Source organism: Macadamia integrifolia, unplaced genomic scaffold, assembly GCF_013358625.1.
Source record: "Macadamia integrifolia cultivar HAES 741 unplaced genomic scaffold, SCU_Mint_v3 scaffold1186, whole genome shotgun sequence".
Classification (NCBI taxonomy): Eukaryota; Viridiplantae; Streptophyta; class Magnoliopsida; order Proteales; family Proteaceae; genus Macadamia; species Macadamia integrifolia.
Window position 1 is genome coordinate 162,863 of NW_024868113.1, and position 14,593 is coordinate 177,455.

Sequence of the window (14,593 nt, forward strand, 5' to 3'; positions counted from 1 at the left end):
CCCTATCTGAATCCAATTAGGGAATGGGCTAACAAAATCCAGTTTAATATTCAGATGGATCACAATCTGTTTGTAAGAGATAAGAGTCATATATGATCTGAATTCGAATATGACCCAATCTGGTTATGTAACATCTCATCATTGGTCTTTTAAAGAATTGACAAGTAAAAGGAAAAAACCTGGAAAATTATTATATGGTGTTTCCAACCCAACTAAAAAATGTTTGAAGAAGTACAAAATTTATAAATTAAATATTTACTTGTAAAGTTATTATGGATTCTAAATATGTGTTGTAATGCCGATTAGATCGGAACTGGATCAAATCATTGACAGCCTTATTCAATATAAATATTTTAACACAAAGAACATTATAAACATTTCTATACTGAAGAACTCCAATTATATGTTAAAATTGCATCTTATTAGGATTTATGTTCATCCAATTGTAAGTAAGTTCATGATGTCGAATGACCTGTTCATCATGCCGAATACCTAATGGTGGTTATGTGAAAAAGGAGAAGAGTTGATTCATCACCTTCTGATTGGATTTATGTTCATCCAATTGTAAGTAAGTTCTGAAATTATATTTTTGGCTTTCATTGTCAGACTGAACTGCTAACTAAGTGTCAATCCAAATGTGCAGCATGTTAAGGTTTATCATATGAATTATGATGGAAATTTGGATGACCGTTAAGGAATATAACGAGACATTACCTGCACATTGTGTCAACTCTAATTAGATTTATTGAAGGCAAGAAGGTTTGTTTCTAATTTCATTGAATTTGAATCACTAATTTTTTTTTAACATTATAGAATGGCTCTACTAATGTGAAATCTTTTGTTTGTTGCTCTAGGTACTACCATTTCTTTGTGTAACCCAGTATATTCAACGAAGTTAGCTATTAGTTGTTCAGAGACTACATTGTGCACTTGCTTCTCAAAAGTATGAATTTTGATGCTTTGAAGTGAATAGACTTACAATTGATTCCAAATTATTTTGAATAAACCTTATTCATTTCTTATCTATTTTTAATTAATCTCAGTGTAGAGGAAACAAAAATGAATCCCATTGTAACCAATTGCTTGATACTCTACAATCTGAACTTATTTCTAACAAATTCAGAAGACGGCCACCTCTCTTTTTTGGCACTCGCTCAGGCTTTTTTGTTTCTTCCCCTTTTTTGAGCACAAAATAAAAGGAAGTGAAAGTTTGACAAATATATAACTTGATGCCTTTCGACTATGTATCCCATATTCAATTAGCTTATATCAAACATTGCTATATTTGCTACATAACAAAAGCCCATATGCGTGCAAGTTTACTAGTGTGTATATATATATATATATATATGTATATAAACATTAAGCGAGGAAAACAAAGGTTTCAAATAATAGAGAACAGAAACAAAATACAACAGGTTGTATCCTTCTCCCAGGATAGGACTTAAATTGTATTTCCAATGACCGCATCCAAGATCAAAGAAACAAAGTTGCATTATTGCATCATAGCAGTCAGCCTCACTAATGCATAGAGCTTGAAAGGATGGGACCTATTTCACCATACCATCCATGTGGCCAGATAATTACATGTTAAAGAGAAGAAGGGAGATGCACAGTGACATAGTAATTGAGGCAATATGGCTTATTTGATTCAGATGAGGGGCTATTTGTAGGATCTGCACTGAAATTAATTGCATATTTGGGTTGTTTATTGGAAAAAAATAAGCCCCAATGTTGCTCCAACTCTAGATTAGTGATCTTTTCGTTCTCATCAAACATAGAAAACACATAAGCCTCTATGGCCTTTCCGGGCCTCTTTGGAGTGCCACCCTTCACATGTTGAATCAGATTTGAGTTGTAAGCCCTTGCATTTTCTGTAGAAGCTCCGGTGCCTCCTGCCGATGGCCAACCAGTCTCCGATACAACAATCTCGACAGTTGAGCCTCGCACCTTCTCTAGAGCTGAATAGAGAGCATCAACCAAGGCATCAAAAAGGTTATGATATCCCAGCTTACCATCTTGTACCATAACCGACTGGGATGAGAACAAGGCGTAGGAAAGACTAATGGCTTCTGGGTTGGCACTGTAACTGAAGTAGGGATACAGGTTTGCAAGTAGTGGTGCACCATTGTGGGCAAGGAAGGTGATAATTGGGTCTATAAATGATCTCACATCGTCCCTGAATTGACCTTGAGAGGGAGGGTAGGAGGTTCCAAGGAGTCCGGAAACGATAGATGTGGACACTTTGATTTGGTTTTGTAGACCTGCTGATGCAATTGTGTCATGAATATTTTGCATTGCAGGAAGAACCAACTGGGAATTGCTACTATTGGGACCTATTATATTTCCAACACAAATATACTAACACTAGGTGAGTAGGCTAATACATTCCTCTTGACCCAATCGATTGCAGTGGAATTGCTGCTTGCTATGCCTTGAAGATCTGAGTCTGGGACACCCAACACAAGTTCAATGTTGGCGTCTCTGAGGGCGAGGATAGTTGCTTGATTTGGGTAATAAATTCTCATCCTTGTGATGTTTTGGGATTTGTAGAGATCCACAACTTCTTTTGGAGATGGTAAATTATTTCCCTCCATTCCATAACAAACACCTAATTGAGCCCCTGCATCATTAGATTGTCAGTAACTCTGTGTTTGAGAGAGAGAGAGACCTGTTCTGTTTAGGCAGGTCATTAGCAGTCCAACAAGAAGTAGCTGTGTGGCATCCATATGCTATGTGATGATGGTTGTTCTTGATTGCTGCGTATGAAAGAAGATGAAGAAGAAGAAGAAAATTTGAGACTTGAGACTATATGGATGTATCTCACCATATCCATTTGTGATTCTTATTTAGGGAGAGAAAGCGAAAAGGTCAGGTCACTGACGCCCACTAGTCCTTCTGTGTCAACCATTCAAACCAACTTTTGACTTTTGGTCGATTCCTTTTATTGTTTTTTTCCTTAAGCCGCATTTGGTTGGTTGATCATGGGGATGAGAATCTTGGGGCAGAGAGAGAGAGAGAGAGAAGAGGAATATCCTCTGTTTTGCTTTACAGATGATACGATGATGCAGGGATACAGGTTTGGGCTGAAGAGCTTACCTGGGACGTGCGATTTTTACTATGATCAGGTGCTTGATCCTAGCTATCCATCTGTCCGAAAGCTCGATCCAATCATTTGTGGCATGATATGGGTGAGGCCGCGGGAGTATATATTCTTTGGTGCACCGTCAGATACAACAGTTTAGGAGCCATTGCAGAGAGAATCCGTGGGCGGTTCTTGGTAAAACCCTCCACCACTTCATGATATTCAGAAGCTTCTCAATCTTTACTCAACAGGAGGTTCTCAATCTTTACTCAACAGTAATAATGGTAGTAAAATTAGTAGTAGGTCCAAATGGTGAATAAAACCCACGTCGCCTTTCAATTCGATTGGGTCATGTGATTGTTGCACATATGGGTGTCAATGGGTCAGGTTGAACCGAGTCTTTTAAAACCCCAACTCAATCCTAAGATCAACGCAAGCCCAGCATAGCCGTCAAACTATGTTTGTAGAAATACAACCCTAAAAGCGATACAGAAGATAATGGAAAAGCAAGAACAAACAATGCACATAAGTTTGCGACGTTAGGCAAGATTGTCTACGTACTCGGTGAGATGATAATCTACTTCATTATCATTGATGAATGGAGTTATAACACTCGTCCTCATACTTCTCAAAATTGCTTACAGAGAAAATACCCATCGCTACGAATATATAGCGGAAAACCCTAATATTAAAAGTACAAAAGTGCCCTCAAGCGGGTCCGCCGTTTTGTCTGTCCTAGGGCCTACATCAATATTCCCTGGGTAAAACTGCAACAAAATACAAGACATCGTACAGCAATAGGGTTATCTCAGCCCAAGCCTAACACTGTTAGACTTAGTCCAACCCAACCCTAGTGGACCCAACCTAATTGGATTATGCTTAGCCCAATCCACCCCAGCCTAGTATTATTGGTTTCTTGATCTTGATGTATTCTAGAGGCCAAAGACTAAGATTTTCGTATATTTGTCGATTTTGGAAAACGAAAAAAAAATTTCAAACCTTTTACTATAAGCATCCATTATAATTATTAACATATTTATATTATTATGTACTTAATATGCAGGGTTGGGTTGGATTAAGACTTCTACTCAAGCCCAACCCAACCTGGTCTCGGGCCTAAAATTCTCAACCCTGACCCACCCTATGGACTAAAATCTCAGCCCTATTTGTGGTCAAGGCAGGTTAAGATGAGCTTGGGCTGACCGGGCTTTTCGACGCGAGGAAAGTGAATATTCACGTACGTGAATGTACGTGAATGAACTTAGTCTGTGGATATGGCATTTATTAAATGAAGAAAGAGAAAATATATGTCATATCCATGGACCAGATTCGTTCACGTATATTCACGTTCGTGAATATTTTCTGCTCTCTTTGGACATACCTATTTACATGGGAGTCCGAATCAGGTCCTCATATGAGAATCTGAGTTTCTGAGTTTCGATTCTCATACAACCAAGAGGTAAATGTGTGTAACCCACTCATTATCTCATAATTTTTTGACTGACTACTTATCTCTTTCTATTTTCTCTCCTATTCTCTTTTCCCATATCCCTTCTCTCTCCTAACGGTTTATCAAACTTTTCTTTATTTTTTTCAGTTATGATTTAACATTCGTTTATTATTAATCCTACATTTTATTTTAATGCGACAAAATAGTCGACTCCCTTATCTCTTTCTTTTTTACCTTTTTCGTTTTTTTACTTAAGTTCATTTTCTTTCCATCTCTCTCTCTCTCACTCTCAGTCTCTTCCTATTTTCTCTCCTATTCATTTTTTCGCATATTCCCTCTCTCTCTCTCCTCACAATTTATCAAATTTTTTTTCCATTAAAATAGCTTTATTTTAATCCTACAAAATAGTGGATTTTTTTTTTTAGAGAGAGAGAGAAGGGACGTGATAGTATTGGCTCCCATCCCTCTTCAATTTTAACCTGAAGGACCATGGTTGCATATTTTGATGTTAACGATGAGGACGGAACAACCATTGGAACGCCAGAGTTGAGGGGGCAATCCCACTGGAGATCAGAGACAGTTGCCTCTTGTGGTGAGAGAGAGAGAGAGAGAGGGTACATGATGCTCCAAAATCATAAGCAATCTTACCAGAGACGTCCTCAGCGAGGAGAAAATTGACCATAAAAAGAGCAGCACTGTCGCCATGGATGTAGATCTGCTCATGCCATCATCTCATGTTTATCCTACTCCGAGAGTAGATGCGAAAAAATAGCACATTTATCTTGGAGTCGGACTCCCCAGAAACTCTGTCGATTTCATTCTTCTCGTTGAGCTCTATTCTGTACTCTCTCTGTCTCTCACATCTCCTCTCTCCTCTTAGATTTATCGCCTGTGGATCCATTTCTATCTTTTATTTTCATCATTACAAATAACAAGGATTTTTTCTTTTTCCTGATCTCTTCATTTTTTTTTTTTCCTTTTCTTGATTTTATTTTCTTTTCTTACCTTCTAAAAATAGTCTAGCACTTGGCTGAGGGAGAGACGGGGACTTGGGGTGGCTATCCGCAGGTAGGAGATTGAGTCCAATGGGTAGGACAATTGGCAACATGGATTTAGATCTTCTCTAGCTAACGGGTGGCTGGAGAGAGACCAGCAAGACATAAAATAGTATGAGAAAATAAAACACCCAATAGCATTGTCTCAAGTGGTCAGTCCCAGAATGCTTTGAACGGCCGACAGCACCAGGGCATATGCCCCAAATGCCTATGAGTCACTCACCAAGGACTAACACAATTGAGAGGATCCGAGTCCCTGTTTTATCTCTCTTATTTCACGTTCTCTTTCTTGAATAACTCATTAAGGTAAAATAATCTTTTCATTTAACCACTATCAGTAGACTAACACAGTGAGGATTTCATGGGATTTCAAGTAAAATTTCAAACTTTTTGAGATGTTAAGCAATTTGACCGTAGTACAAAGGATGTCCAAATAATTAATCCAAAAAAAAAAAAAAGAGTAAGTTTCAAAATGACTGAGAAAATAAACAAAAGACAGAAGGTCCTTCATTTTGCTTACATTCTTTTGGTTCTTCTATCCAAGAAATTACAACATCTAATCCCCCCTCTTAGAAAGTCCTCAAATATGTTCTCTTTACATGTTAAAGAGGAGAAGGGTGATGAACGGTGACATAGCAATTGAGGCAATATGGCTCATTTGATTTTTATTTTTGGTAAACAACTTATTGGATTCGGATGTGGTACTGTCATTTGTAGAAACCGAATTACTGAAACTAAATGCATATTTGGGTTGTTTATTAGGAAGATATATGCCCCAAAAATGGTCATAATTGTTCTCATCAAACATGTTAAACACATAAGTCTCTACCTCCTTTCCTGGCCTTTTTGGAGTGCCACCCTTCACATGTTGAATCAGATTTGAATTGTAAGCCCCTGCATTTTCCATAGATGCTGCACTGCCTCCTTCAGAAGGCCAACCACTCTCCGATACAACGATCTCGATAGTAGAGGCGCCGAGCTTCTCTAGAGCCGAATACAAAGTGTCCACCATGGAATCGAAAAGGTTTCGATATCCAAGCTTACCATCTTGTGCTACAACTGACTGAGATGTAAACAAAGCATAGGAAAGACCAATGCCTTCTTGGTCTGCATTGTAAATGAAGTAGGGATATATATTTGCAAGTAGTGGTGACCCATTTTGTCTAAGGAAGAGAGTAATAGGTTTTATATAGGATATTGCATCATCCCTGAATGAACCTTTAGAGGGAGGGTTAGAGGTTACAAGGATTTGGGAACTAACAATTGTGGACACTTTGATTTGGTTCTCTAGGCCTCGTGATTTAAGTGCGTCATAAATATTTTGCATTGCAGGGAGAACGTACTGGGCATTGCTATTAATAAAGGGATTTACTTCATTTCCAACAACAATATAGCGGAATCTAACATTAGGGTAGTAGGGTATTATATTGTTCTTGACCCAGTCAGATGCAATGGAAATATTGCTACTTGCTATGCCTCCCAGATCTGACTCTAGGATACCCATGACGAGTTCAATGTTGGAGCCTTTGAGAGCCTGGAGAATTTCTTGGTATGGACTAAAGATTCTCATCTTTGTGATGTTTTGGGCTTTGTAGAGATCCACAACTTCTTGTGGAGTTGGTAAATTGTTACCAGCCATTCCACAACACACACCTGGTAGTGCCCCTGCATTATTAGATTGTACAAGGATTGATTAGTTGATTCTTAAATGGGACTACAGATGCTACTTTGGAAGCCTGTAGTGACCAACAGACTCTCTCTCTCTCAGACACAAATCAGATGCAAATAGAAGTGTATAATTATATGGAAATTCAGAATCCAAGCCAGGAGATGCAAGGGGGCATTAAACCCTTAACCAGGGATATGTGTGTGTGTGTGTTTTTTTGTGAATCCTTTCCCACCTTCTGGGTTATGAAGATACCAGTGTGCCGAGATAAAATTTATCTAGGAAAATGGATCTCTCTAGAATTTTTCTCTGCACTCGGACCAATAGGCCTTCTCTGCGATTCATGTATCTACTCCAATAATACCATTGTTCCGTACCATTATGGAAAAAATCAGCATAAAATATGCACTTATTCGGGAATGAAAAAAAAAAAAAATGGATCTACTTTCTTCGATGCTAAGAGATGCAAGAGAGCATGGAACCCTTAACCGTTTGAGAGAGAGAGAGAGAGAGAGAGAGAGACCTGTTCTGTTGAAGTAGGCCAGTAGCAGCCCAACAAGAAGTAGCAATGAAGCATCCATATCTATATAAGGACTGTTCTTCCTTCGTGCATATGATGATGAAAAAGAAGAATTCAGACTCTACGGATGAATCTCACTAAGTCCATGTAGTAATTCTTATATGGGGAGAGATGGTGTTATGGTGTGTGTTCAGCGGCGGAGGTTCAAGGACAGGGATGAAGAACAGAACCGGCCATTTCGAGGATAGTTACCTCTTAAGAAGAGATGAGAACAGAGAGATTATGTTCATTTCATATCCCATAGACCTTTCTTCCCCCACATTATATAGCCACTAATTAATCCATTATCAAAAAGAGAGAACTCCTCTGACAGAATTCACAGACTTCACATGGCATGGTCCCCTACATAAGATCATGCCAAATTGATGGGCGTTTCTCAGCCTTTGGGAGCATTGTGCTGATGCCATTGGATGGGTCTCAGGAGCCATGTTGTATGATGATGTGTCATAAGCATCTTTATCACTTTGAATCGTATCAGATGGAGCAAGATAAGCGTTTCCATACCCACAGCCTTGTGGAGTCAAAACACTCAGCCGCCAGGACATCAACCATGCCAGTTGCCTTTAGCGACTCTTTTGGTGAAGCCTCTTGGTCAACTTAAATATGAGAAATGGAGAATCACTAACTGGGCTGATGGAGACCGCTCTCACAAAGTCAAAAAAGAATAATAGAGTGAAAATGAGGACAACAATTTATCAAAAAAAAAAAAAAAAAAAAGAAAAAAAAAGAAAAAAAAAATGAGGATAACAAATTAACAGCTCAAAATATGAAAGAAAATTTAATGCATTGTAGACCATATAATTGAGTTAAACTATGAAATTTGACATGTGTATAATTAAAAATGTGATACAAAAAATCAACGGTTGAGATTGGTCAATACATCCTTGTTTCATTGTGGGTTCTGCTCTTGTTAGGGTTGTCAATCGGTTGGGCTGGGCCGATCTCGGTCGGACTTAATCGGGCTTGACCATTTAGAAGCCTTGCACCATAAACGCTCGTTTAAGTAAACATGCCTAGCTTTGGGGGCATGGTATGGTTTATAATCGGTCCGATCGATGTCGGGCTTTAATCGGACTTCCTTAAACGGGCCTTAACAGGGCTACAGACTTATTTAAGTCTAAACGGGCTCTAAACGAGCTTTAAACGTGTCTACCCTAAATCTTAAGTTGGTTGAATGCCCAGAAATATGAGGGGCAAATCTTTAATAAAAAAGAGAAATGATATAAGATTATGATTGTTCTTACAAAGAAAAGAAGAGATTATGACAGTTACAACTTACAAAATAAAGCTTAATTAAATCAAATCATATTACAAAGCAAAAGGTAAGAAAGCTTAATTTGTTTCTTACTAGTAGTGGTAAAATAGGAATTTTATGTAGTATTAAAGGGGGTCAGGCTGGGTCAGGTTACAAGGAGTCGGTTCAAGTCGGACATATAAATGTGTCAGTTAGGTTGGGCGCTAGACGGGCTAGCTACTTGCAATGTGAACGCCTAGCCTAACACGTTTACTAAACGGGCCAGTCCAAGTAGGATTGTAAACATGCCGAGCTTGATTGGGCCTACCGGTGCGGGCTCAAAATTGACATCCCTAGCTCCTGTGACTTTCTGCACAATTATTTATTTTCATGGTGGTCATATCTACCTTAGTCCTCCCTTCCCTAGCCCATGTCACTAAGTTGTTGACCAGGGAACAAAATAAAGCAAAAAGGTGGAGGGAAGTTCCTTCATTACGCATAATAAACTAAAAACAAAGCATATCTGAAGTCATGTAAATGATCATTGATAAGCCAATCACAGAACGTAGCTGGAGCTTTTCTCCTATGCAACCCTCATGACAAGAGTGAAGGTATTAAGGACCCATTTGATAATGTTTCAAGAAACGAAAATTTTTGTTTCTGTCATTTCTTGAAACAAAAACGACAAAAACATTATCAAACAGACCCTAAATTCTATAGTGACAGTGGTGTTTCTAGAGAAGAGACCAGCAACATATATTGCCTTAAGCCTCTCAAGCCGCAATATAGTTAGCACACAAGACTTTACATATGGATTTCCTTATTAAATCCAAAATCAAAAAGGCAAAGTGTATGTGTGCTTATTAGGTGGGCAACTGTGCTCAATTTGAGTATGTAGCTCTTCCCTGATCAAACTAATGGAGCGCAATTTGCGCTTGATGTTTCCAACCCTTCTACAAAACTTATCCTCGAGAGCCTAGAAGTTTGTCTTGATTTAGAGCTATACCAGTAAAGGTTATATGTGTAAAGGAAGTAGCATCTTTAAGAGTCAATAGTACTTGAATCTCTATTGATAAGATTATCAATCAAAGAGCAATAACTTATACTAGGTAAGATAAGATTCCTCTCCATGGAGCCTAGGATTAGAGAGTAATCCTATGACTGGGGTGACCTAGGGACATGTGCCCGATTCCTTTCAGCCCTAGGATCACTCTTTGGTCCTTAGGCTCTATAAAGAGGAGCCATATCCCTATTAGGTAGGCATCCATCACATCAATATATGCATGAACCGAAATGCTTTGAAGAAACAAAAAGCCAATGAACATGAAAGCCATTCAAGTGAAGTAGTTGCATAATAGTACAAGCTTGACCGGTGGTTTTTCCCTTTGTCAACAAGCAAGAGCAATTAAACCCCTGATGCAATGACAATTTCAGTATTATCATGCCAAATTCGTTAGGGTAGATCTGATCTCGACCCTCCATTTAAGTTTGAGGGCATAAAAATGAGGGATAGCTTCTCTAAGCTTGACCTTGAACCTAGAATGAACCTTAAAATAGGTTCTTAATGATGGTTACTCTCTTCCTTATTGTATATTGTATCTGACCAATTAAACAGGTTTTTAATCATTTTTACTATGTATAAGAATGGGCCTTGACTTCAAATCTAGAATGGATGTATGCATTTTAAGCATGGTTAATAATTTTGGTTTTCATTTATTTATTTTTTTGATGATATATGGTTAACCCAATTTAGACTCTTATTTTTTTCTGGTAGAACCCAATTTAGACTTGGCATGTACAAGTCAGTGGTCCAGAGAATTATGACATTAGATAAATTTCTGAATCCAGCTCCTCTCAGCAGAGTCCTGGACCAGAGAATGGTCGTATGATTGAGAGAATCGGGGCATGCAAAGAAGAATCCTATCTCAATTCTCTTTAGAGATATTCTATCTATGATTCTTTCCTCCTTGACTGAAACAGAGCCACAATCATGTAACCGTAATCTACTCGGGGTTACTAAATGATACAAACAACTCAACATCCCGAAGACTTTTCAACTGTAATCAAAGACAAGCTAGATGCATACATTCTATTTTAATTTCAAGGTGTCCAGATTTTTTTTTTTTTTTTTTTCTGAATTCTAAATATTAAGTGCCAATATTTCTGCAGAGTTGTGATGTGGTTCTTGAAAGGGTTTAGAGTTTGGGATTTGACCATGATGCGAGTCTTAGAAAATAAAAAAAGTGGTCCATCTTTCTTTTCTAAGTCTCATCAGTGGACCCTGTTTCTCAAAGAAACATTTCAAAGTCCTTAACAGATAAAAAATAAAAAATAATTATTGGGCCCTCCACTATCAACATCCTTCCAGAATAGCAGAATTGGTCAAACTATCAAGGTCCTTAATGACATTTGGACTGTGGGAGAAAGAATGGCCATGGGGGACCTATGAAGAGTTGATATAGGCTCATTTCTTCTTGCCTTAGTTTGATTGTTAAAAATTATATTTTAATGATATAGATAGGCACATAAATTATTGATATTTTCTTATCTTCATGTAATGATTGATTTATGTATCTATTTTTTCTTTAATTTTTTTTTTTCTTGGCAATCAAACTAAACTTTTGAGTTGATCCTCTCTTGTTTGAATCCTTTCTTTTTGGAAGGCATGTTCCAATCGTGCCAGTTTGTCTCTGAATGCTTATGTTTCATGGGAAGCATGGCGAATTACAAATTTTGGTTTCCACTGGATGTGTCTAGCTTGGGCCAGATCTTTATCCGGGAATTTACTTTAATGGCCCAGGTTGATTTGTTTTTGGATAAGGTGAACTAAATTTCTGACAGTCCTCTCAAGGTTCACCATCGTGGCCTCCCTTTTCTTATTTGTTTGATATCTCTACTAGAACATATGTTTGGGGGCTGGATTCAAACCAATTCAATTTCAGGGTACCCTAAAGAACAGGGAAAGGAAAAACCTTGGATCTCCAAAAGCCATATCCAATTCAACTTCAAGGTACCTAATGAAGAGGAAAAATGGATTCTAGAAAACGGGAAAGGGGGGTGGGGTGGGGTGGGGTGGGGTGGGGGGGGGGGGGGGGAGGGTCAAATACATTCAACAAGGTTTTCAAAGTTTGGTTTAATTCACATCAGAGTGACGTATAAAAGAATGGTACTATATGTATTTTGTGAAATCATCAAGAAAAATGAGAAAATAATGGTGACCATGTATTGATGGAAGAGGAGTAAGACGCAGATTTCGTTAAAAATTACATCCAAAGGAAAACAACTATTGAACTGAGTTTCAAGTAGAGAACCTACTACTCTACTAGCCTTGCCAAGTTGACTGGAAGGATAGAGTAAACTATAAGTTTATTGGAACGGCATGGTAGACTGTTGACTTGAATTATCTAACGGAGAACACGTGAATGAGGATGACTTGATTTGTATTGTTTGCTTGTTGGGAAGTGCTCACCTACTGATGGCAATGCCGAAGGTAGGAAGTGCTTTCCAAATTCATGTTGGAGTTTTTGGGTGGTCCATGTTATATTATATTTTCTCTTCATATTTTATTTTTAATATAATTGATCCTTTAATGAAAAAGAGGGTGACCAAGTCGATGATACTTATAGAGACCACCATTACTCTCATACAAGAATATAAAGTAATCTTGGTTCATTGGTCCTTGATGAAAAAATAAAAGTGGTGAAATTCAAAGAAAACATCATTAACATGGCAAACTTTTAAACAAAGACGAGAGGTTTAGTAAGGGAAGGAACATGGAGAACATTAGATAAAAAAAATAAAAATAAATAAAGATTGAGGGAATAACAGAAGTACATATCAGAGTGTGAGATATTAAGTAGGTATCAAAGGAGCAGAGGGGTTGAAGGTCAAGGGTGACACGATTAGCTGTTCTAGTGTTAGGAAACCATATCTAGGGTTGTGTAGAGGAGATGTGGGAATATGGGGTGGGGGAGGGAGAAGTGTAGATGGTTGAAATAATAGACCAATGAAGAGAAGTATCAGCAACTTGGCTAATCTTGGTAAGTTGGGTCTGATACGAACCAATCTCAGCTTAGTCTGAAGGGCAAACCCTTTTTTTGCCAAGAAGATGAATTTATTAAAAGAATAGAGCCAAAAATGCAGTCTCAAAAAAAAAAAAAAAAAAAAAAAAAAAAAAAAATACAGAAAGGCCTCCACCTTTGGTATGGTATCAGTGGGTGCGCCAGCTACATACTAAAGGGCAAACCTTTACCCCAGCACAAGGTTTGCCTTATCCACCTTATCTAGACCTCTTTAGTCTTTCTTTGGGCACTTTTGTGCGTGTATTTGGTGTATTTTCCCATTTTTCTCCTGTACACTTCTTTTTCCATTTTTAATACAAATGATATTCTAGCGAAAAAAATTATCCACCTGGTAGGACTTTAGGCACTTACCTTGATATTCATTTCTAGGTGACTTACCTTGATATTTATTTCTAGGTGACTCACCCAGGGGACCTTTTGTCTTATATTTCATTTTGAACCTCATAGGATAGATGGTCTAGAAAATGAGAACCTAAAAAACGATACAAAAAAGAATGGAATATACAAATAAACAATCACACAATTGTGCACACAAGGATTTATATGATTCGACTACAATTCCTAGTTCACATTTTTCTCCCTATCTTGCTTAAGATCAACAATGAGATATTATTAAGAATGAATGAAAGAACTACAATGATACAAAACAAAGGCTACATAAAATGCCCACTTACCTAGCCACAACCAGTCTTCCAATCAAATTTCTTACTTCACTGTGATTAGATGAGATTTGCTTCACTATCAATTTCAGGAAACAACCCCAGTCGGCACTGCCCCACTGGAGCTTGGAGTCTGCCAGAAATGCAGTGGAGAAATTCAGGTGGAAACATTTCTTTGGCCCACTTCCGAAAAGCGGGCAGGGTAGAGCTCGGCAGAGGGCTCGAGAATAAGTTAGGGTCCTGCCCTTACGATTCAGATGTGAAAAGGGTCCAAAACCGTTGGATAATAGAGTTACAGTCACTCATCTTTCCACCTCTCTCAGATTCATAACAAAGAAAGAAACCTAACTACAAATATATGGCAAAAACTTATACATGTAATTTACCGAAATACCCATATGTGAGCGATGGAATACTAGACATCATACCCCTAACATATGAGCTATTCCATTTAACACATGGTAAGGAAATGAGACCTAATGGTAGAAAGAAATTTCACACAATGTTGTAATTTATCCTTCTTTTTTTAGCTAAGAGAACATTTATACTAAGAAAAAAAAATAAAAAATAAAAAATAAAAACAGTAGACATGATGAGAAGCTCAAAACACTATACCGTGCTAGACCCTCCCACCTTCGTCATTACCATCAGCAGGAGAGACTAACCCACTAACACAGGAACAGAAAAAAAAATTATGTTCTAAAAAGAGGCCTACATTGAGCATCGTTAGTCAACTCTTCTTGCATGGAACGAGGCAAAAAATCCATCATATATAGACGAGA

At 37.9% G+C, this 14,593-nt stretch overlaps 1 protein-coding gene and 1 pseudogene across 1 annotated transcript; both read right to left on the reverse strand.

Annotated features, from left to right (window-relative positions):
• Positions 1–1,362: 1,362 nt before the first annotated feature.
• LOC122063054 lies at positions 1,363–2,767 on the reverse strand (annotated as a pseudogene).
• A 3,308-nt stretch (positions 2,768–6,075) lies between these two features.
• On the reverse strand, positions 6,076–8,056 carry LOC122063056 (glucan endo-1,3-beta-glucosidase-like). The gene is made up of 2 exons (XM_042626715.1): positions 7,780–8,056; positions 6,076–7,255 (listed from the first exon to the last, which is right to left on the reverse strand). The coding sequence occupies exons 1-2, from the start codon at positions 7,835–7,837 to the stop codon at positions 6,186–6,188; spliced, it is 1,128 nt and encodes a 375-aa protein (XP_042482649.1). The 5' UTR covers positions 7,838–8,056; the 3' UTR covers positions 6,076–6,185.
• Positions 8,057–14,593: the final 6,537 nt, after the last annotated feature.